Source organism: Eucyclogobius newberryi, unplaced genomic scaffold (assembly GCF_026437365.1).
Source record: "Eucyclogobius newberryi isolate DKJ021-1_F unplaced genomic scaffold, fEucNew1.0.hap1 SCAF_4, whole genome shotgun sequence".
NCBI classification, from domain to species: Eukaryota; Metazoa; Chordata; class Actinopteri; order Gobiiformes; family Gobiidae; genus Eucyclogobius; species Eucyclogobius newberryi.
The window spans coordinates 32,327,620-32,351,616 of NW_027316056.1; the positions used below are offsets into that span (position 1 = coordinate 32,327,620).

At 45.1% G+C, this 23,997-nt stretch overlaps 4 protein-coding genes across 5 annotated transcripts; 3 read left to right on the forward strand and 1 right to left on the reverse strand.

Moving 5' to 3' along the window:
• The first annotated feature begins 495 nt into the window (after positions 1-495).
• Positions 496-8,728, forward strand: lap3 (leucine aminopeptidase 3). The gene is made up of 13 exons (XM_072463519.1): positions 496-688; positions 814-923; positions 1,357-1,411; positions 1,488-1,593; positions 2,260-2,419; positions 4,168-4,323; positions 4,386-4,544; positions 5,546-5,670; positions 5,781-5,869; positions 5,945-6,047; positions 6,162-6,241; positions 6,345-6,457; positions 8,496-8,728. Exons 1-13 carry the CDS (start codon positions 605-607, stop codon positions 8,680-8,682), a joined length of 1,527 nt encoding a protein of 508 aa, XP_072319620.1. The 5' UTR covers positions 496-604; the 3' UTR covers positions 8,683-8,728.
• A 461-nt stretch (positions 8,729-9,189) lies between these two features.
• Positions 9,190-11,145, reverse strand: LOC140377766 (heat shock 70 kDa protein 1). The gene has a single exon (XM_072463317.1). The coding sequence runs from the start codon at positions 11,110-11,112 to the stop codon at positions 9,205-9,207; it is 1,908 nt and encodes a 635-aa protein (XP_072319418.1). The 5' UTR covers positions 11,113-11,145; the 3' UTR covers positions 9,190-9,204.
• Positions 11,146-12,343: 1,198 nt separating this feature from the next.
• On the forward strand, positions 12,344-13,901 carry med28 (mediator complex subunit 28). Its single transcript, XM_072462782.1, has 4 exons — positions 12,344-12,539; positions 13,036-13,102; positions 13,187-13,299; positions 13,402-13,901. Exons 1-4 carry the CDS (start codon positions 12,372-12,374, stop codon positions 13,603-13,605), a joined length of 552 nt encoding a protein of 183 aa, XP_072318883.1. The 5' UTR covers positions 12,344-12,371; the 3' UTR covers positions 13,606-13,901.
• A 749-nt stretch (positions 13,902-14,650) lies between these two features.
• Positions 14,651-23,647, forward strand: fbxl18 (F-box and leucine-rich repeat protein 18). 2 transcript variants are annotated; one of them, XM_072462713.1, is made up of 7 exons: positions 14,651-14,835; positions 18,309-18,503; positions 19,471-19,820; positions 20,649-20,784; positions 21,198-22,273; positions 23,100-23,318; positions 23,416-23,647. In XM_072462713.1, the coding sequence occupies exons 1-7, from the start codon at positions 14,764-14,766 to the stop codon at positions 23,570-23,572; spliced, it is 2,205 nt and encodes a 734-aa protein (XP_072318814.1). In that variant the 5' UTR covers positions 14,651-14,763; the 3' UTR covers positions 23,573-23,647. The 2 variants fall into 2 exon arrangements, with proteins under 2 accessions (XP_072318814.1, XP_072318815.1); XM_072462714.1 differs by having other exon boundaries at positions 14,651-14,802.
• The last annotated feature ends 350 nt before the right edge of the window (positions 23,648-23,997 follow it).

Consider the following 23,997-nt stretch of genomic DNA (forward strand, 5'->3'; position numbering starts at 1 on the left):
TTGCACTGTTTGATACAATTCATTTAAATACTAATTTCCATGTAGAGCATAAATTCCTATGTATGTGTTAATGTATACTGTAAGTGTATTTGAACCTTGAAGAAACAAATAACCATTGATGTAAACATTAAAGATGCATTATGTAACTTTTTGGTGGATGGAGCGCCGCCTGCACCTCACTGCTTCACCCGGAATGCTCCTTTGCCTCAAATATATCATATAAATACACAAACATATATTGTATCTTTCTTTCATTGCCCAAGAAGAACATCTGGAAAAACCTGCCTTGTTACTGTGAGCAGGATCACCTCTTCACAGATCTGACCTGTAACTTGGGTCGGTGTCACCCTCGTGCATTTAAGGAGACAGATAAGTTTAGTAACATTCCTGATATAAATAAATAAAGTTGGTGAATGCAGTTTGTGAAGGCTCCTGGTGTCGTGTGCAGGAGTCACCACTAGATGGCCACCGCGGGTTGTTTGTTGTTGGTCGCGTCATAAATAAGCGACTTGACATGCGTCGGTTGCATATGCGCGACCTCAAGCCTTGATTTTGACTTTTTAGCACGCTTTCCCCCATTAAACTCACCCAAAATCAAACGACAATGCTTTTATTGAGACGGATCTTGCCCGGGAGGAACTACTGCCGGAGGTTTTCCACATCGCAGAGTCATTTGAGCGACAGAAAGGTAAGTTCTGAGCAAATGCGACGGCGCGCATTGACTCTGCCTGGCACATATCGACCATGGATCTATTATATCGACATGTTTAAGTTATTTATGATGTGCATCTGTTTGAATTCCTTCCTTTTTAGGGTCTGGTGCTCGGTGTGTTTGAGAAGGATGGAGAGGGACATCATCTGACAGAGGCAGCAGCTGGATTTGACCAAAGTATATCTGGGAAACTTTCAGAACTCCTAAAAATGTGAGTTATAAAGGCCTAATTTATGTTGTTGTATTCTATTTTTAGTGTGTATTTATTTACTATTTTCATTATTATAGTTTTAATTATTATATTTTAGTGTGCATTTATTTTTTATTTTTTTCATCATTACTATTTTTATTTTATTTTGAGTGTGTATTTACTATTATCATTATTTTAATTTTTTTCATTATTATTATTATCGTTATTTTGTTATTTGATTAATTATTATTGTTAATTTTTTTTTCCATTAATATTATTACGGAATTGTAGGTTTAGTTCTTAGGTTCAAACTAATGTGACAAAAACTAAAAAATAAAGATAATGTGCCCTCTGTTTTTGTATGCTTGTTTTGTTTAATTTAATTCACTGAACTTGTCCAGCTAACACCCATGCTTAAATAAATAAATAATTCTACACCATTATATTTGTTTAGATCTGGACCTTCACTCAAGAAAGGCAAAAGCAGATTATTTTATGGACTACACGAGGTAGTTTATTTACGCTGGAGTTCATGACCTGGTGTAAAAGTGTTTGTGTGATGTTATATTCTGTTTTCTGCCCCAGGACTTTCCATGTGTCGCTGTGGTCGGGCTGGGAAAGGCTGAGTCTGGTTTTTGTGGAGCTGAGAACTTGGACGCGGGAAAGGAAAACATCAGAGCGGCCGTGTCCAGTGAGTGTTTGTATTATTGCTGCAGTGATCAACCAACGACTTGAACGTAGATTAAAAATAAAATCGTTGAAAGCAAAGATGGCGACATTATTAATTAATCAAAATGTCAAAACGGAATAAACAATTTGTGATTTTCATTGATGATAAACTTCAGTTATCACATTTCAACCTTTTATAGGGTTGATAATGTGTTTAAAATGGCTCAATGTACAATACAAATAAATCTTGACTAAATTGACGGATCAATTGAAAAACTGACATATGGAAAATGAAAAAAATCTCAAATGGACAAATATGTCAGAAACTGGACTAAATATAATTTTGTAAGTGTTTCTTTGAATGCCTTACTTTACTAAATTATTCTTTCTAATTTTACACAATTTATTTCTTTGTTTTTATTTTTTTTATATGTTTTATATTTTTTGTTTATTTACTTAAACAAAATACAAATTTACTTAAAAAATACAAATAAAATTGCTGACTAGTCGACGAAAAATACCCATGTTTTTTCAATGTGGTTTTTAAACTACAAATTGCAAATAAACTAATCTAAATAAACTTGAGCTCATGTTCCAACACATTTCACCCACCGAAACACACCCATTTATTTGAATCGTGTCACTGCGCCGCGGCAGAATAAATGGCTAAAGTGTGCGGCGTGTGCAGCTGGTTGCAGGTTAATGCAGGACCTGGAGGTGAAGCGTGTGGAGGTGGACGGCTGCGGCGACGCCCAGTCTGCCGCCGAAGGTGCCGCTTTGGGTTTGTTCAGCTACGACCAACTGAAAAGCAAGAAGAAGACGCAAGTAACAACACGGCTTCATGGAAGGTAAAATAGATACAGCTGAAAATATAGTTGTATGTCATGTGAAGCGTTGGATAAATCTTAAAGGTGCCACAATATGTTTTTTTTTGCGTTTCGTAGTCTATCCTAAGTGTATAATTGATAATAATAAGGGTTGTGCAACACCCTTAACATGATAGTTAAGAAATATCACCCAGACCTTGGACCCCCTCACTAACCCGGAAATGCAAACGGCTTGGTTTGATATTCGCCCCCACCCTTGTGAAGAGCGATCTGGCTCCCCCGCCCAACCCGTGATGTAGTCTCAGAGAGAGCGGTGTGTCCCCCACAGCTGTCTGCGCCTCTATCTCTATCTCTCTCTATCTCTATCTCTATCACTCTCTATCTCTCTATCTATCTCTATCTCTCTATCTCTCTATCTCTCTATCTCTCTATCTATCTCTCTATCTATATCTCTTTATCTCTCTCTATCTCTCTCTATCTATCTCTATCTTTCTCTCTCTATCTCTCTCTATCTCTCTCTATCTCTCTCTATCTCTCTATCTCTCTCTATCTCTCTATCTCTCTCTATCTATCTCTCTCTATCTCTCTCTATCTCTCTATCTCTCTATATCTCTCTCTATCTATCTCTATCTCTCTATCTCTCTCTATCTCTCTATATCTCTCTCTATCTCTCTCTCTCTATCTCTCTCTATCTCTCTATATCTCTCTATCTCTTTATCTCTCTCTATCTATCTCTATCTCTCTATCTATCTATCTCTATCTCTCTATCTATCTCTCTATCTATCTCTCTATCTATCTCTCTCTATCTCTCTCTATCTCTCTCTATCGCTCTATATCTCTTTATCTCTCTCTATCTCTCTCTATCTATCTCTATCTATCTCTATCTATCTCTCTCTATCTCTCTCTATCTCTCTCTATCTCTCTCTATCTCTCTCTATCTCTCTATCTCTCTCTATCTCTCTATATCTCTCTCTATCTCTCTCTATCTCTCTATCTCTCTCTATCTCTCTATATCTCTCTCTATCTATCTCTATCTATCTATCTATCTATCTATCTCTATCTATCTCTATCTCTCTCTCTCTCTCTCTATCTCTATCTCTATCGCGCTCTTATTTCCTGGTTTTTCGGTATCGGATAGAACTTCTCTCCGTTTATTTTCCCGGTTGCTGCATCAACTGCCGCATAAACCTTCACCATTGTGATAATAGTAAAGAGTGCGATATCATTAATGACGTTTTGGGCCTCTTTGAGCCGTGTTTCGTCGTAAATTGAAGCAGAAAAACTCCGGGGCTTGTATGGGGAGACACGAGAGCCTGGAGCAGCGCGGAGCCGGGGGGAAGGGTGAGGGGGGAGGGTGAGAGGGGATGATGACGCGTGCCTGTGGTTATGACGCGGTCTTGCACCCACCCCCCGTCAGTTTGGAGATTCGAGGAAAGGAGATAGTCTGTAATATAGCTAAACACTGCGGGAATCAATCAAAAAAACACTCTGGGTACATATATGAAGCACAAATAGCAATGTATGAAGGTTAAAAGCTCTGAAAAGTTGATTTAGCAAGTTATGGGACCTTTTAAGTCTCACAAATTTAGTTAAACGTAACGGCGGTACAGTATACATTAATCTGACGTTTTGACATGCATTTACAGTGTTGTTTTCCAGTTCTATTTCATTTCTTTGCTTCTATGAAACATTTGACCGATAACGCTGACGTACTCGACCGTTTTGGAGGGTCACGCTCACGTCTTTTTTCTCCTTTCCCCGTCGTTTAGCGCCGACGCGACCGGCTGGGCGAAGGGGCTCGTGTACGCGCAGGGTCAAAACCTGGCCCGGCTGCTCATGGAAGCGCCGGCCAATCACGTCACTCCCACGGCGTTCGCAGATATAATCGAAGAGAAAATATCGGCCAAAGTCACCGTTCATAAAAGGTTTGACGTTTCTTTGTCAGCGGATTCAAGTTTGATTTGTGTTTTTAATGATGGTTTGTCAGGTCGAAGGCGTGGATAGAGGAGCAGCAGATGGGGGCTTTTCTGAGCGTTTCCAGGGGGTCGGAGGAGCCCCCTGTTTTCCTGGAGCTGCACTACAGGGGCGCACCTGACAGCGCGCAGCCTCCACTGTTGTTGGTCGGCAAGGGCATCACCTTTGACAGGTAAAACACAACAGTTTCTCATTTTGACAATTTTTGAAAACCTTGTCATTTGTGGTGGGTTTTACTGCACTTTTATACAGTAATCTGAACACAATGTCATGTCGTAAAGTTGTTTTTCTTCCACATAAACGAAACATAAAATCTAAAACGATTAACATGGGGTAGTTTGGTTTTTAAAGCGTTTTATTTAAAGGTTCACTGTAACTTTTCAGGTGGAGGGTCTGCCAGCTGCTCGTCTCAGTGAAGATTTACAAGTCGCACCAGCCAAAAAATGCATAATAGAGAAAAGAAAACAAACCATATCTAAGTGGCACAGGAGTATAAATCGCATTTTTTGGAGGAAATTTATTTGACAAAATCCAAGACCAAGAACAGACATTTCATCTTTAAATGCAGTTTAAAATAATAACAGATTAGAGAACATAATGAATAGGTGTGCGTATGCTAACGCTAACACCTTCAGCTACATGAGGCACAGACAGAACTGTGGTAAGTGTCTGGTATGTTAACGTAACATATGAACAGTTATTCAGATCACTATAGCATAAAGAACATGCTAACAAGTTTACCAAAGCATCAGCTTTACCCCAAATCACTAAATCCATTGAATTCTTCTTCCTCTGTGTCACTTCTAAACAACTCCACAAACTCCGGAGGTAGAGGAAGTGCTGATTCTTCTTCTGCGTCGCTTAGAGCCCACATGTGAAATGCAGTTGTCAGTGCGAAAAGTCGCTCTGCAGTGTAAGTTGCCCCCGCCAAAACTATGAAGAGTACGGTATTTCCTCTACATATGCCAGGCTTCATGTGCAGACAATTTGCTGAATGTCTTTGCCTTCCTCATACACATTTCACCACATTGTTCACTCCAAAAATAGTTCCACAGTTGAGAATTAGACTTCTCTATCTCCACGGAGACAAGACGGTGGCAGACCCTACACCAGAAGTGACATGGTACCTTTTTAAAAAGTGTTAAATGTTGTCGTGTGTCGTTTCCGTGGCAGCGGTGGCATTTCTCTGAAGCCCTCACAGTCCATGGACGCCATGAGGGCAGACATGGGCGGGGCAGCCACAGTCTGTGCGTCCGTAGTCACAGCTGCAGCTCTTCAACTTCCAGTCAACATCATTGGTAAGATTAGGATTTGCTTCAAGCGCGAAATGTGTTTGAATCTGAATAAAGCTGTAGTGTGACGCTGTTGTGGTTGAATGGATGCGGTTCATTGTCTGGTTTCCTTTTAGGTCTGGCTCCCTTGTGTGAGAACATGCCCAGTGGAAAGGCTACTAAACCCGGGGACGTCGTCATAGCCAAGAACGGAAAGACTATTCAGGTGAAAACATAACTATTTCACTTTTCTAGTTTAAGATGTTGTTTGAAATATGTTCAAAAAGTGCTTTTGTTCCAGGTTGACAACACTGATGCAGAAGGAAGGCTCGTTCTGGCCGACGCTCTGTCTTACGCACACACTTTCAATCCCAGAGCCATCGTCAATGTTGCCACGCTCACAGGTGAGACGTTCTTACAAATACACGTTTCACATCTGATTCCGTCCTACTTCTACTTTACAAATGTAAAAACTATATTTATATTACACATCTTTGCATGGTCCTGTTTTGTTCCAGGGGCCATGGATGTAGCTCTGGGCTCAGCAGCCACAGGGGTCTTCACAAACTCAGACTGGCTTTGGGAGCAGCTACAGAAGGTGCTGTGAGGTTCAGATATCTCCTGTGTCCATTTCCCTCGCACTGACCACTCCACTGACCGCTGCTGTGTTTTTGTGTCCCTGTCCCTGTCAACGTCCCTAGGCCAGTGTTGTGACCGGGGACCGCGTGTGGAGGATGCCTCTGTTCCAGCACTACACCAGACAGGTGACGGACAGCCAGCTCGCTGACCTCAACAACATCGGCAAATACAGCCGGTACGTAACTGGTGCTGTGACGTGGCACTGGAGAAGAGCTCAGCGTCTGTGGCTCTCATGTTCCTCTGCTGTTCCTCTGCTGTTCCTCTGCTGTTCCTCTGCTGTTCCTCTGCTGTTCCTCTCATGGTCCTCTGCTGTTCCTCTGCTGTTCCTCTGCTGTTCCTCTGCTGTTCCTCTGCTGTTCCTCTCATGTTCCTCTGCTTTTCCTCTCATGTTCCTCTGCTGTTCCTCTGCTGTTCTTCTCATGTTCCTCTCGTTCCTCTGCTGTTCCTCTGCTGTTCCTCTCCTGTTCCTCTCTTGTTCCTCTCTTGTTCCTCTCTTGTTCCTCTCCTGTTCCTCTCCTGTTCCTCTGCTGTTCCTCTCCTGTTCCTCTGCTGTTCCTCTGCTGTTCTTCTCATGTTCCTCTCGTTCCTCTGCTGTTCCTCTGCTGTTCCTCTGCTGTTCCTCTCTTGTTCCTCTGCTGTTCCTCTGCTTTTCCTCTGCTGTTCCTCTCATGTTCCTCTCATGTTCCTCTCATGTTCTTCTCATGGTCCTCTCATGTTCCTCTGCTGTTCCTCTCTTGTTCCTCTCTTGTTCCTCTCTTGTTCCTCTGCTGTTTCTCTCTTGTTCCTCTCTTGTTCCTCTCTTGTTCCTCTGCTGTTCCTCTCCTGTTCCTCTCTTGTTCCTCTCTTGTTCCTCTCTTGTTCCTCTCTTGTTCCTCTCTTGTTCCTCTCATGTTCCTCTCATGTTCCTCTCATGTTCCTCTGATGTTCCTCTCTTGTTCCTCTGCTGTTCCTCTGCTGTTCCTCTGCTGTTCCTCTGCTGTTCCTCTGCTGTTCCTCTGCTGTTCCTCTCTTGTTCCTCTCATGTTCCTCTCGTGTTCCTCTCGTGTTCCTCTCTCATGTTCCTCTTGTTCCTCTCTCATGTTCCTCTCTCATGTTCCTCTCTCATGTTCCTCTCTTGTTCCTCTCATGTTCCTCTCTTGTTACTCTCTTGTTCCTCTCTTGTTCCTCTGCTGTTCCTCTCCTGTTCCTCTGCTGTTCCTCTGCTGTTATGTTCTACTCATGTTCCTCTGCTGTTCCTCTCATGTTGCTCTGCTGTTCCTCTCATGTTCCTCTGCTGTTCTTCTCATGTTCCTCTCATGTTCCTCTCATGTTCCTCTCATGTTCCTCTGCTGTTCCTCTGCTGTTCCTCTGCTGTTCCTCTCTTGTTCCTCTCGTGTTCCTCTCGTGTTCCTCTCATGTTCCTCTCATGTTCCTCTCATGTTCCTCTCATGTTCCTCTCTTGTTCCTCTCTTGTTCCTCTGCTGTTCCTCTCATGTTCCTCTCTTGTTCCTCTCTTGTTCCTCTCATGTTCTTCTGCTGTTCCTCTCATGTTCCTCTGCTGTTCCTCTGCTGTTCCTCTCGTGTTCCTCTCGTGTTCCTCTCGTGTTCCTCTCTTGTTCCTCTCGTGTTCCTCTCTCATGTTCCTCTCTTGTTCTTCTCTTGTTCCTCTCATGTTCCTCTCTCGTTCCTCTCTTGTTCCTCTCATGTTCCTCTCATGTTCCTCTCTCATGGTCCTCTCTCTTTCCTCTCTCGTTCCTCTCTTGTTCCTCTCATGTTCCTCTCATGTTCCTCTCATGTTCCTCTCATGTTCCTCATGTTCCTCATGTTCCTCTGCTGTTCCTCTGCTGTTCCTCTCGTGTTCCTCTCGTGTTCCTCTCATGTTCCTCTCATGTTCCTCTCTTGTTCCTCTCATGTTCCTCTCATGTTCCTCTCATGTTCTTCTGCTGTTCCTCTCATGTTCCTCTGCTGTTCCTCTGCTGTTCCTCTGCTGTTCCTCTCGTGTTCCTCTCGTGTTCCTCTCTTGTTCCTCTCTCATGTTCCTCTCATGTTCCTCTCTTGTTCTTCTCTTGTTCCTCTCTTGTTCCTCTCTCATGTTCCTCTCTCGTTCCTCTCTTGTTCCTCTCATGTTCCTCTCTCATGTTCCTCTCTCATGTTCCTCTCTCTTTCCTCTCTCGTTCCTCTCTTGTTCCTCTCTTGTTCCTCTCATGTTCCTCTGATGTTCCTCGTCTTTGTAGGTCTGGAGGCGCCTGCACAGCCGCTGCCTTCCTCAGAGAGTTCGTCACGCTTCCACACTGGGCTCATCTGGATATTGCTGGAGTGATGAGCAACAAAGACGAGGTTCCATATTTAAGAAAAGGGATGTCTGGAAGGCCGACTCGCACATTGGTAGAGTTTGCAGCTGGTTTGACTCAGAATGGTTAAATCGTGTAAATGTTCTTTGGGTTATAATAAAGCACTTTATAAGTTTGTTTGAAATGCCGGACTCATTTTATTGGAACCGACCAAACAATTGCTTCTGCCACATGTAATGTGTGTTTTCATTGTGACGTCCGAAGAACTGAATATTACACTGAATATTCACTGCAACGGAAGATACTTATAAACTGAAGGTCTTTATTTGCCAAATGAATATGTTAGGTTTGGTAAAGGTTTGACACGACATATAATATTTATCTGTTGATTTATATACTTTTCTTTATGGCTAAATCCAATGTTGGACGTGGTCTTGATTATAATGAAATACAAATTAAGTATATTTTCCCATTTATTCAAAAATAAATACAATTATTAGGACGACACTTTCTCATTTAATAAAATTTACAGTTGGATTTTGTCATTTACATTTTTACAGTTTTATGGATACATAAATACTTATGTCAAACTGCACGATGTACAGTAACCGTCAGTATTTGTGCAATACAAAAGTCTTTAGTGTTGTTGTGGTTAGTCCACCTCCTCGATGGTGGGCCCCTGGGAGTCTCCCTGAGCCTCCTCTCTGCAGCCGCCTGGAGACAGCTTACTGATGATGGGGTTGCACACTTTCTCCAGCTCCTTCTGCTTGTGCTGGTACTCCTCCACCTCGGCCAACTGGTTGTTGTCCAGCCAGCTCATGGTCTCCTCACACTTGTCCAGCAGCTTCTTGCGATCGTCCTGGTTCAGTTTGCTGCTTACGGCCTCGTCCTGGACACTGTTCTTCACTGTGAACACAGAGGCCTCCAGAGCGTTCTTGGCACTGACTCTGTTCCTCTGGACTTCATCCTCAGCTTTGAACTTCTCTGCGTCCTGCACCATCTTCTCGATCTCCTCTTTGCTGAGCCGGCCTTTGTCGTTGGTGATGGTGATCTTGTTCTCTTTGCCCGTGCTCTTGTCCACCGCCGACACGTTCAGGATGCCGTTAGCGTCGATGTCAAAGGTGACCTCGATCTGAGGGACCCCTCTGGGGGCAGGGGGGATCCCCGTCAGCTCAAAGCGGCCCAACAGGTTGTTATCCTTTGTCATGGCCCGCTCCCCTTCGTAGACCTGGATGAGGACCCCGGGCTGGTTGTCGGCGTATGTGCTGAAGGTCTGGGTCTGCTTGCTGGGGATGGTGGTGTTGCGTTTGATCAGGGCTGTCATGACCCCTCCTGCTGTCTCGATGCCCAGGGACAGAGGGGCCACATCCAGCAGCAGCAGGTCCTGGACCTTCCCAGAGGTGTCCCCGGAGAGAATGGCTGCCTGAACGGCTGCTCCATATGCCACCGCCTCATCTGGGTTGATGCTCTTGTTCAGCTCGCGGCCGTTGAAAAAGTCCTGCAGGAGTTTCTGGACTTTAGGGATCCTGGTGGAGCCCCCGACGAGGACCACTTCATGGATCTGGCCCTTGTCCATTTTGGCATCTCTCAGGGCTTTCTCCACAGGCTCCAGTGTTCCCCTGAACAGGTCTGAGCACAGCTCCTCAAAGCGTGCCCTGGTGATGGAGGTGTAGAAGTCTTGTCCCTCAAACAGAGAGTCGATCTCGATGCTGGCCTGGGAGCTGGAGGACAGAGTCCTCTTGGCCCTCTCACATGCTGTGCGCAGCCTCCTCAGGGCTCTCTTGTTCTGGATAATGTCCTTCTTGTATTTCCTCTTGAACTCCTCCACAAAGTGATTGACCATGCGGTTGTCAAAGTCCTCTCCGCCCAGATGGGTGTCTCCGGCTGTGGCCTTGACCTCAAAGACACCGTCTTCGATAGTAAGGATTGACACGTCGAAAGTGCCTCCACCCAAGTCAAAAATGAGGACGTTTCGCTCTTCAGAGCGGCCTTTGTCCAGGCCATAGGCGATGGCAGCGGCCGTGGGCTCGTTGATGATTCTCAGGACGTTGAGGCCGGCGATCACACCTGCGTCTTTAGTGGCCTGTCTCTGGGAGTCGTTGAAGTAGGCCGGGACTGTGATGACTGCGTTGGACACTTTGTGGCCCAGGTAGGCCTCTGCCACCTCCTTCATCTTCACCAGAACCATGGAGGAGATCTCTTCTGGGCTGAAGGTCTTGTCTTCTCCCTTGTACTCCACTCTGATATTGGGTTTACCTCCGTCACTCACCACCTTGAAGGGCCAGTGCTTCATGTCGGCCTGCACTGTGGGATCATCAAACCTGCGCCCAATCAGCCTCTTGGCGTCAAACACTGTGTTGTTGGGGTTCAGAGCCACCTGGTTCTTGGCAGCATCTCCAATGAGGCGCTCTGTGTCTGTGAAGGCCACATAGCTGGGGGTGGTCCTGTTGCCCTGGTCGTTAGCAATGATTTCCACTTTTCCGTGTTGGAAGATTCCCACACAGGAGTATGTGGTGCCCAGGTCAATGCCCACAGCCGCTCCGTTTGCAGACATGCTCATTGTCTTTAGTGCTCCGAAAAAACTGCAATGACAAGATGTACAATACATTTAGAATACATTATTATTTATATGAGATTCACATAGATGTTGGCCTTTTTAAGATGAAATGGATTGGGACAAAAACAAATAAAACACAAATACAGTGTATAGTTTGTATCTGTTTGCCTGTCCATGTTTATAAAAGTAAAAGTTACTTACATTCGTGGGCTGTTTCAGGTAGATCTGGAAAGGATTATTGTCTTCTTCTGCCTTGACTCTTGATTTGTATCACTTCTGCTGCTCTCATCTCTTAAATACTGTCCAGGCTGTTCTCTGGCTGTTTCTAGAGACTTCCCGCCCCCTCCGTGAAACCGTCCAATCACCGCGCCGAATGAGAGGTCCGCGTGATGACGTCAGGGCGCACAGCTGATCGGTGTCCTCGCGCTCGAACGTTCCACTCTCTTCGGGACTCCGTGAGAAAAGTCGACGGTGGGAAAGTCAGAGAAAACTTGATATTAACAAACTCTCTGACCACAGTGTTCTGGCTCCGGCTACACTTGATTTACATTTTATTGTTATTTCGCACTAAAATAAAGGTTTGAACACATACTTTCATTGTTTTACGCCCGTCTGTGATACATAATATGGCATCCACGTATGGGACAAACAACAATTTTATGTGTCTAGACTTGAAGTTATCCCCACAGCGTGTTATTGCTATAGATATTTACACAAATGTAGACTATAATAAGAAAATGGTAATTAATTTAAATCTTATCTTTGGCAAATTCTAAATTCACAAAAGTGCATTTTTGTCATCAGTATCCCTCCCCCTGTTCTTATTAAACAAATTGAAACATATTTGCTCACCATATCCAAAAGCTTAAACCTAAAAGCCATATTTACTTACGGAAATTGTATGTCTCTAAATAGTTTTATTTAAAGACATTCCTTTGGCTGTTATATTGTTTGTTGTATTGTTTTTACGACGGTTATTGTGTTTTTATGTAAAAATAAATAAATAATTTGATGTGAAAAAAAAATGTTTTACAGTAATTCGATCTAAAAACAAATTCGATGTAAGAAAAAAATAAAAACAAAAATAATAATAAAAACACAAAATAACCTTCATATGTTTTGTTATTAAAAAAAAAAACTTTACTAAAATAAAGAAAGGGAAAATAAATAAATAAATTGTTATAGATCCGCGGACTTCCCATGTGACCCAGACTGCGCATGTGCAAAACACACGCGCAAAGAAAATAAACCATCAGACCAAGATGGCGTCTTCCATGGGCGGGATGTTTCCTGGACAGCAGCCTCCTGGTCAGACTACCGTGGGTGCTCCGGGTGGACAGAGTCAGCCTGGCTTTCCTGGTCCCGGAGGTCCAGGTCCGAGGGCCCCCGGGAGCAACACTCTGGTGGATGAACTGGAGGCGTCATTCGAGGTACCGGGGGAGACGTGTGCTAACGTCCGAAACGAGATCAGTACAAGTTTGATGGATGCTCGTGTTTATAATGAATGAGTTAATACTATGTGAAAAGTAGTCTACATAAAGTATCTATTAGTTCAAATCTTGTTCTCTGCTCTATGGTTAGCTTTGTTGTTGTTCATACTCAATTAAAAGGTTTAATGATATCAATTCGTATCATGTCTTGAGTAGTTGTTTTATTTCTACTTGCATACTTGTTTATTTTATGGAATATTATAATACATTTAAGTCACTTTACCTGCCAATAAATTCTGTCCACATGATACAATCTACACAACCATGTATTGTACTGGATTGTTGTAGCCTTATAGTTTTAGTATTTCATTATTATTTATTTGTATTCATCTTTTTTATTGCATATTTTAATTGACCTGCTGTTCTTGAACTGTGCAACACTGACATTTCCTCATTGTCTGTTCCTCGTCTGTCTCTTCTCTTTCTTCTGTCATAGGCCTGCTTTGCATCCCTCGTAAGCCAAGATTATGTGAATGGAACAGACCAGGAGGAGATTCGTACTGGTGAGCACAGTGCACATTTCTCTGACCTGATTGCCATTTACTCAAGTTGTTGAGCATCTAACTCCTTTCTCTTTTTAATTGCAGGTGTGGATCAGTGCATCCAAAAGTTCCTGGACGTGGCTAGACAGACGGAGTGCTTCTTTTTGCAGAAACGACTTCAATTATCCGTGCAGAAACCTGAGCAGGTGGTGAAGGAGGTGAGTGGCATTGCGTGATATATGATATGAAAGTCATTTAGCAGGAAATGGTGAATGACTGTAATGTTAACTATGCTCTATTCCATTTGTGTTTCACCTCAGGACGTGTCAGAGTTACGGAATGAGCTGCAGAGGAAAGAGATGCTGGTTCAGAAACATTTGGCCAAACTGCACCACTGGCAGCAGGTGCTTGAAGATGTCAGCGGACAGCAGCGTAAGCCCACAGATCTGCCTCCGCCGGGACCACTGGCGTTCCTGGAGCAAGCCTCTGCCAGTCTGCCACCTGCACCCTTGAAACCAAACTAACTTGTACATGAGCACTACAGCCACCGTCCGATGAGGAAGATACAAGCAAGTGACTAGATGATGCTCTGGTCAAGTTCAATGTGGACGTGGCTCCCGTTTCTGCTCCAGACTGAAGAAAGAAAAGATGGACATAAAAATTGGAGCTTCACTTGGACAAAGTGCACCGTGTACTGAACCAAACTGTCTTCATTTTATATACACAAACATATACAACTGTACAGCTATTTAAACTGGTTTGATTTATGTAAATATTTCCTTTTTATACTTTAATGTTAAATAAAAATGCTTTCAATACATTGCAAAGAAGAACTCAATTTTGTTCAGAGTATAGATACAGGCGCAAAACAAATTCTCAATCGCTCAAGTAAAAGAATCGCATAATCACACATATCACAAGTATTAAAGTAGCCTATTAAAAGTGAACTTTAAGAGAAAAAGTATTTTACGAAGGCTTTGAGAACTGGCAAAGTGTTAAATATAGGGATATTAACAAAACATCATGCACCCTCAACAGTATTCAAATTAATGTCTAACTTTTTTGTGGGTAGTTTACCTCTACATTTTCCCTTTTTTTTATCCAACTAATGTGCTAAAAAATAATCGCCCTAACCAAGTATTTAGTACTTTTTATTCCAGTTAGAAATGTAGTTGAGGAGAACGGACTGATGCTGCTCTCAAATGTAGTAAATTGAAAAGTAAAGTGAAGTAAAATGTACTTGTAAAGTCCAGATACCTAAAAATTGTACCTTACATTTGTACCTTGTTATTTATCATTTATATTTATAGATAGATGTAGTAAGTTCTTCACACCAGAGGATAGTAAAGGTCCAGGCAAAACTTTAAATCGTCTGTTAAAACTGATAAAAATTATGCAATGGTGACTTTTTCTTAAGAGGATATAAACTGCCTATGGTGCACTGATAATACATATTTTAAACAAGCAACGAATGCGTGAAAATAAAATATAAAAAAGTTAATAATTATTATAACAGGAAGTTGAAAGTCCGTCATCGTAAAGCTTCCGACTGTGTGCACCGCTTAAATCCTTCCGCCGCCGCAGCGCTTGTGCTCAGCCGTTAACCGTGAGAGCTCAGACCGGGGAAGACTGACTGGAAGCGGTACACGATGAGAGAGTGAGGGGAGACCACGGGGGAGACCATGGGGGAGACTGGAGCAATGGACGGACACGGTGCACAGGTCTGTCCAGAGAAAGAGCCAGAGCACAGAAAGGTTAGCTTTGATTGGAAATGTAGCTTCAGTGACTGACAGCGCCCCATCACTGAGGAGGGGTTTGTGGTAAAGTTTTCTGGATGAGATTTGGAATCATTTCAGGTTTTCTTTGTATTTTTAGAAATGGGTAATTCATGTATTTACTTCTCTTTATACTCCCTATTAGCCCAGTACTTGTTTGCAGGGGATTTATGTGAATTGTTTTAATTAACAGGCCCATATACAGTGTTAAGAAGAATTCTCTGAAAATGTATTTTGTGACAGAATACAGTAATGCCGCCTTCATTAAAATGTATTTTGTGACAGAATACAGTAATGCCGCCTTCATTAAAATGTATTCTGTTACATGGTCCAACCAGAGGACTATGTTTGAAGACTTTGACTTTGACTTGTCGGTCTAATTCCTCATTCGTCCAGGAGTGTTCCTTTTGTAGAAACAAATCAGTTGTATTGTCTGGACACGTTTCGACTCTAATCCAAGAGTCATTCTCAATCTGCGAATCAAGTCTGGGAACTCGGGCTTTATATCCTACGCTGGCCCGCCCGGTGGGCAGGGCCTGATAAAGGGAGTTTTTGGCTTAATTTGAAACTGCTCTTTTTTGTTTTCAAAACAGCCCTGTAATGGGCTATCAAAATCCTATTGTAGCCTGACTTTCACTCCCTCCTCACTGAGTATCTGATTTAGCATCAGAATGTCCCTGGTGTCTACCGCTCAAGGGTTTCAAGAAACTATTATATACGACCAGAAGGTTGAATCTTAAACCTCCATTTCTGTTTAAGGACAGATTCTCGTTGATAACAAAGATTGCCTCCTCAGAATCAGAATCAGAAAAGGTTTATTGCCATTGTCAATGAACAGAATTCACATACATAGGAAAATGTTTTGGTGCAACACAAAACAATGATAAAACAACATGTAAAAGTCAAAAAGAGAAACTATTTAAATCCTCTTTCAGACCATCTTTCCTCCCAGCTTAGAATCTTCACCTCTCTGGCTTCAATGGTTGGTTTGTGGCTTTAAGGTTAGATGCACAGCGCTCTGGGGTCCTGACTTCTCCTCGAGCCCGAGAACACTGAGGTCAGATCAGACAGTGTCACAGGGAAATTACATCACTTTCTTTGAAGTGTGGCTCTAAATAAAACTAAATGGAACTTTGTGATGCTCCCGTCTCCCTCACAGAACATGGACTGACCGCACATCACCAGAGCAAAAACAATGAGCTCAATAAAGTTTAAGACTTGATTTATGGTGAAAATGACTTTAGCCCATCAAGATGATACATTATTTATGCTGCCCATATTGTACAACAGCCTTAGCTATTTCTGTCTCATTTGGACCATCTGGGATGATATTAAAGTAGATGAGATGAAGAGAGAAGAGGAGGGACAGTACTGAACAGCAGAGCATCACATTTTCATCCAAACAGATCTGGTCCAATCATGCATTTGGACTTTGTAGTTCCTCAAGGCTCTGCAGTTGCTTTTCATCGGCTGCATTGCCTTACAAAGCGCCTTAAGTTGTCTTGAACTCGTCTTGATCTCACGATATTACAGGGCCTGGCACACAGGTGTCGTAGGGCCGTCCGACTTCAGTCGACTTCACAGCTTTGCTCTGCTTAAACAATCCTACTGTGTGGGTGAGCTGACTCCTGTCTTCACATTTTTAACACCAGTCATGCCATGTCCCAGCCAGCTTCAAGTCGTCCATCATCGTCCCTGTCCCCAAGAAGCCCCGGATCACTGGACTTCATGACTACAGACCTGTGGGGCTGACGTCTGTAGTCATGAAGTCATTTGAATGCCTGGTCCTCTCCCACCTCATGTCCTTCACTTCCCCCTGCTGGACCCCCTGCTGTATCCCTGCAGTTCTCCTACAGAGCCAACAGGTCTGTGGATGACGCCATCAACCTGGCACTCCACTTCACCCTGCAGGGGAAGCACTGACTTCCTGACAGAGGCAGTGCGTGCGGCTGGGGAAGAATGTTTCAGACACTCGGGACTATCAGCACAGGAGCTCCACAGGGCTGTGTACTTTCTCCTCTGCGCAAGCAGGTTTGATCACAGCCGAAGCTTCTCATCCTGGACATGGACTATTCAAGCCACTCCCCTCAGGCAGGAGGCTACTCCCCTCAGGCAGGAGGCTACTCCCCTCAGGCAGGAGGCTACTCCCCTCAGGCAGGAGGCCACTCCCCTCAGGCAGGAGGCCACTCCCCTCAGGCAGGAGGCCACTCCCCTCAGGCAGGAGGCCACTCCCCTCAGGCAGGAGGCCACTCCCCTCAGGCAGGAGGCCACTCCCCTCAGGCAGGAGGCTACTCCCCTCAGGCAGGAGGCTACTCCCCTCAGGCAGGAGGCCACTCCCCTCAGGCAGGAGGCCACTCCCCTCAGGCAGGAGGCCACTCCCCTCAGGCAGGAGGCCACTCCCCTCAGGCAGGAGGCTACTCCCCTCAGGCAGGAGGCTACTCCCCTCAGGCAGGAGGCTACTCCCCTCAGGCAGGAGGCCACTCCCCTCAGGCAGGAGGCCACTCCCCTCAGGCAGGAGGCCACTCCCCTCAGGCAGGAGGCCACTCCCCTCAGGCAGGAGGCCACTCCCCTCAGGCAGGAGGCCACTCCCCTCAGGCAGGAGGCCACTCCCCTCAGGCAGGAGGCTACTCCCCTCAATCAGGAGGTTACGTTCCATCCGGACCAGAACCTCCCGCTACAACAGCTTCTTTCCTTCTGCTGTTGGACTTATGAACACTTTATAAAACCTGTCACTTTAACAATTCATGTAAATAATACTTTGCCTACTTCACCTATTTGCATGGCTAGTTTTGCAGTATTGTTCAGATGTGCTGAATATATATATATATATATATATATATATATATATATATATATATTGTATTTAAGCATGCTCTTATTTGGCACAGTCTTTTAACATTTTTATTATTCTTCATTGTTGCAAGTTCCTAAAACGTTTCTGATCATGAGCTACTGGCCATGCAAAATCTACTTGAGCACGCTACACTTTGCAGTTGATGATGTAGCAAACTATATTATAAATTGTTTTTATTTGAGTTATTATTTCTAATTGTATAATTTCTATAACTCAAATGCCCCTGAAGCCTGAAGGAGTATAAACTACGGTGGCAGCAGCCTGACCAGCTGCCGTCAAATGCGAAACAGAAAACAGTTACTGCCCAACATCGCTCCATAAAGCTTTAATATGTTACTTTGAAATAGGGATGTCAAGCTTATCAAGTTAATCGACAATCATGATTATTCAGGTCACAATATAATCGTACAAACCAAAAAATTATAATCTGACCGTTTTAGAAGCAAAATTAAATATTTTCTGTTCAACATACAGCCCAAAAAATGTAAAGAAACGTTTTTAATCTGTATGGTTTTGTCACATTTAACTTTAATTTGTCTTTCAGAAACAGTTTGAGAAAAGTAAGAGTATGCATTAAAATACCCCGTGTCCCTCTCAGGGCGCCTGTGCGGACGAGGGGGTGCAGGGTGCGGTGGGCATCTTGAACCTCTCCGACGAGATCCTGCTCTGTATCCTGTACCACCTGCCAGTCTGTGACCTGCTGCTCAACGTGGCCAACGTGTGCCACAAGCTGCGCACGCTCTGCTACGACAAGACCCTGCTCTCAGACGTCTGCTTTTCCCATCACTATTCGGTACAGACAAAATCACCCTCTCACCTACTGTAGACTGTCCATACATTTTCTATATATGGGTAATAACAGCCTAAAATACCATTGTGCTATCGGGGGATTTGATATTTTATTTATTTTATTTATTTTATTTATTTTATTTATTTTATTTATTTTATTTATTTTATAAGATTAAGATTTTATTCACAATTAAGGATGTACGATTTTCCAGATTAATCGATAATAAAAATAACAATAATAATCGTGTCAATTTAAGAAGCAAAATTAAGTATTTATTCTCCAATACACATCTTAAAATATAGAGCTAAATGGAAAAAGCCTTATTTTATTTTATTCAGTTTTTGTCTCATTTAACTTTATTTTGTCTTTCGGAAAGTTACATTTCATAAAACTCTGTCACAAACTTGAGGAAAAGTCACATGTCAAACCCAGAGAATGAAAGAAAATGAAATATTTCTCTGTTTCACAATCTCAATAATAATAATGTGTTTTCTCACATTAATCGTGACGCTAAAGTTTGATATTGTGACATCCATACTCACAGTAACATGTTTTGAAGTGCGATATATTGCTTCTGTGCTTCAAAATACACACCCGCATTTTATCGTATTTTCCTGATTATAAGTTGCACCGGAGTATAAGTCGCACCAGCCAAATGCATATTAGAGAAGAAAAAAACATATATAAGTCGCACTAAAGTATGAAAATAACAAATAATATCACATATAAGCCGCTCCGGTATAAGTATAAATATAAGTATAAGTCGCACCACGGCCAAAACTACAAAAAAGGTGCAACTTATGGTCCGGAAAATACGGTAAGCCTCTGAAATGAAGTTCTAGCTTTCATTTTCTGAACGATGGATCGATCTATTATTCTGACCGGTCCATTGATGGCATAAGTATAGACCCCGTCACTAAACTACTCATTAATGCTTCTCGTTTGTCTTCTGCTCTGACCATGTGACCAGGCCGGTGACCGGACGTTGGTGCGCACCATCGAGAAGCTGTCGTGTCGCGTGCAATCGCTGAGCCTGAACGGTTGCTATTGGCTGTCGAGCGCCGCGCTAAAGCACCTGTCCCGCTGCAGAGAGGTGACCCGGCTGGACGTGACCGGGTGCCGGCTGACCACGGTCCGGCTGTCCCACCTTCTGTCCTCGCTGTCGCTGCTGCGGTGCCTGGCATTCGACGTTACCTCGGGCTTCTGCTCGTCCCAGCTCAGCTCTGAGGCCGTGGACACGCTCGGCCGACTGTCGGAGCTCAGGCAGTCGCTGCTCACGCCCGGATACGGCGTCGTCCCGTACTGTGCCAAGCTCCGCAAGTAAGGCTCGTCCCGTACTGTGCCAAGCTCCGTACTGTGCCAAGCTCCGCAAGTAAGGCTCGTCCCGTACTGTGCCAAGCTCCGCAAGTAAGGCTCGTCCCGTACTGTGCCAAGCTCCGCAAGTAAGATAAGATAAGATAAGATATTCCTTTATTGTCCCACATGGGGAAATTTCATTGGTGCAACGCAGGTAGATACAGAGGTAGATACAGAAGAACAGATCACTTATAGGAAGCAGGCTCGTCCCGTACTGTGCCAAGCTCCTCAAGTAAGGCTCGTCCCGTACTGTGCCAAGCTCCTCAAGTAAGGCTCGTCCCGTACTGTGCCAAGCTCCTCAAGTAAGGCTCGTCCCGTACTGTGCCAAGCTCCTCAAGTAAGGCTCGTCCCGTACTGTGCCAAGCTCCTCAAGTAAGGCTCGTCCCGTACTGTGCCAAGCTCCTCAAGTAAGGCTCGTCCCGTACTGTGCCAAGCTCCTCAAGTAAGGCTCGTCCCGTACTGTGCCAAGCTCCTCAAGTAAGGCTCGTCCGGAGTATAAGTATATAAATATAAGTCGCACCCCGGACAAACTGATGAAAAAAGGTGCAACTTATAGTCCGGAAAATACGGTATTAAAACTGTTGACTAGTCACAGCTGTATTATTAAAGTCACAGAATGGTCTTAAAAGACACGCACCGTTCCCATGGTAAGGAGGTTCTTTTGCGTGTCAGAAGCCGTTCCCATTGTGAGGAGGTTCTTTTGCGTGTCAGAAGCCGTTCACATTGTGAGGAGGTTCTTTTGCGTGTCAGAAGCCGTTCCCATGGTGAGGAGGTTCTTTTGCGTGTTCACAGGCTGATGCTGCAGTTTGACATCGCAGACGTGACCAGAGACGGAGTGGGCGTGTCCTGTCAGCTGATGGTGGGACAGAGCAGTGTGCCACATTACCAGCAGCTGGAGGAGTTCACCGCTCGCCTGGCCCCAGGAGAGGTGAGGACCTGTGTGGAACCATGTAGAACCGTGACATGTAGAACCATAGTGTGAAGAACTGTGACATGTGGAACAATGACATTTAGAACCGTGACATGTTGAACCGTGACGTGTAGAAGAACCATGACATGTAGAACTGTGATGCGTAGAAGAACCATGACCTGTAGAACCGTGACCTGTAGAACCGTGACCTGTAGAACCGTGATGTGTAGAACGGTGGTGTGCAGAATCATCATGCGTAGAACCGTGGTGTGTAGAACCATCACGTGTAGAACCGTGGTGTGTAGAACCATCACGTGTAGAACCGTGGTATGTAGAACCATCACGTGTAGAACCGTGGTGTGTAGAACCATCACGTGCAGAAATGGTCTGTTTCTGTGTCCTTGGTGCGACTCTACACGTCTCTGTCCCAGGTGAACCAGACCCTGCTGCTGCTCTACTTGGCCGTCTTCAGCGTCCACATTCCCGAGCGTCTCCGGGTCTTCCTGGTCTCCATTCCCGGCCCGAACCCGGCTCACTGGCCCTCCGCTCGGACCCTGGCCCAGCGCTTGGGACAGCGGGGCGACCTGGAGGCCCTGCAGCTCCCGCGCACATGGCTGGACTCCCCCTCGCTGAAGCTGGCCCTGGGTGGAAACAGCCCCCGGCATCTGAGCTTCAGCCGCTGCCCCGCGCTGTGGCCGCAGGTGTTCCAGTCGCTCCTGGAAGGCGGCGTGAAGGATCCCGCCCAGCTCTCCAGCCTCAACCTGAGCGGGATCAACCACGTTTTGTACTCGGACTGTCGAAACGTGGACGACCAGCTGCCGGCCTCCACGATGAGCCGGCTGGCTATCGGCTGCGCCAATTTAAAGCACTTGAACTTGATGCATACGCACTATCACCACGAAAAGACGCCCGGTTTGAACGGCGACACGCACTTGTGCTCCAGCCTGGCGACGCTGAGGGGTTTGTGCTCGCTCACCTTGCCCGCGTGTGCGCTTTCGGACGGCGTGAGCTCCAACAGCAGCTCCAGCACCACCTCGCCGTCGTCGCTTTTGCTCGGCTTGAAGAAGTCGGCGAGAGTAGGCCTTCAAAACTTCAACGCGGACTCCGGACAGTCCTCGCCCGTCGACACTACGTCCGGACTGGCCCAGCTGACGTCGGGCTGCGCCACTTTAGAGACGCTGGAGGTCATCGGGCCCGGTTTTGTGTCTGCCCTTCCCCGGCTGGAGTCGTGCACGCGCAGCAGCGTAGAGCCCCGCGGGATGTGCGCCTGGGCCCGGACGGTGGGGGACACGCACGTGGCGGCTCTGGGGGGCCTGAGGCGACTGAGGTGTCTGACTTTGGCCGGACTGCCGGGGATTCTGAAAGGGACGGGGCTGGTGCACATGGCCAAGCAGTGCAAGAACCTGAAGGTGCTGTCGCTGGCCAACATCGGCGTGGTCAAGGCGATGAACTACGCTCCGGCGCTCCTGGAGACGCTCCGGCACTGCACGCAGCTGCAGGAACTCAGGTGAGGAACAGACCAATGTCCCGCCGAGGCACATTTGGCTTAATAGATTATGTATACTTTCTTGTTATGAGGGTCCACCACCGACACGTTTCTTTGGAGATGTTCTTACTTTACTTGAAATGTTTCACAGTGTGGCATTAAACCTGCATCGATACCTTTAACGTGATGTTATCTGGGGGTGTATTGGATTTTAAAGTCGAGCACGAGCTAAAATTTTGTTGAAAATTAACACATAAAGAGGACCGCGAACACAGGCTCCTTAAAATGTGTAAGTGTTTAATCTGTTTTATTTCTCATCTTTGGTTTTCAGACCATAGAACATCTGATCAGGCGGTGTTGTTGTATGTACATTGCAGGGATGATTATTCAGGTCACAATATAATCGTAAGAACCAAAAAATTATCGTGACCATCTTAAAAGCAAATTTAAGTATTTTTTGTTCAATATTTAGCCCAACAAATAGACCTGGATGCAAAGAACTTTATTTTATCTGACTGTTTTTGTTCAGAAAGTTCATTTTTGTAAAGCCGGTCAAACTTAAGGAGCAGTAACACGTCAATGAATGACAATTAAGGATTTTTTCCCCCACAATAATCGTAACATTAAAATCGTCCATCGCCACGTCCCTAGTGCACTGCGTATCCTCCATGGACGAGATCGTATCAATATCTCCCAATGACTCAGTTACAGGCAAAGTTTAATGCCACGCTGTGAGACATTCCCCGACAAAGCGGTTCAGACCTCAACTTTCATCCAGAGATTTGAGGCTTTGTGCAGAGAAATCCCGTACATTATGGGATTGCGGTTGTTTCTGTGTCGTCGCCAGGTTAGAGCAGCCGTACTTGAACGCCAACAGCGCGTTCTTCGAGGCCTTGTCGTGCTGCTCCCGCCTGCGTCGCCTCTGCCTCGTCTCGCGCAGCGGCACCTTCGACCCCTCCGCCGCCGAGAGCTTCGTGGAGCGCTGCCGCCTCGTGGTCACGTGCCACCTGTTCATGGGGGGCACCCTGGTGGCCTGCCGGACGCTGCAGAAGACGCTCACGGAGAGGTCGGACGTTGAAACTTGTTTGTCTAACACGACGGCGAACATGAACGCGCCACATTGGGGAATCACGTGTCGTTTTTGTTGTGTGTGTGTGTGTCAGGTTTTCAGCCGAGCGCCCGGCCCTGAGCGTGGTCATCTACCCCCTGCACCACGAGGACCTGCCGTCGGTCATCAGGGACATCCCGCTGACGCTGCTCGACACCGTCACCCTGTTCCAGAGTCACGTCGCCCAGCCGCCGCATTTATCGCCGTACTAACTCTGACCACGAGTGCGTTTATGTCGGAATGAGGTGCTACAGTGAATAAAGTTTACAGTTTCAACCTAGGTGTGGCTTCTTTTCAGTCCAAAACACTTTAAAATCATTGGGGGGGAAATTACTTGCAGTAAAGGTAAAAGGAGACAAATTGTAGCCATTTTAATAATAAAGAAAAGAGAGAAGATGTCAAACTTTGTGCCCGTTTTTGTTTCATATGAATAGGCCCATAGGTTATTACAAAGATATAGATCATAAACCATGTCAGCATTTTGACCATCAAAGTTTTTAAAATATTGTGTTCCTGTTCCTAAAATCTATTTCTTTTCACTGCCACGTTCTTGACCAGCTGGAGGCGCTAACTATTGACATTATAGAGAACGGAATATCCAATGACCGTATTATCATCATTACTGAAAGGAAACAAG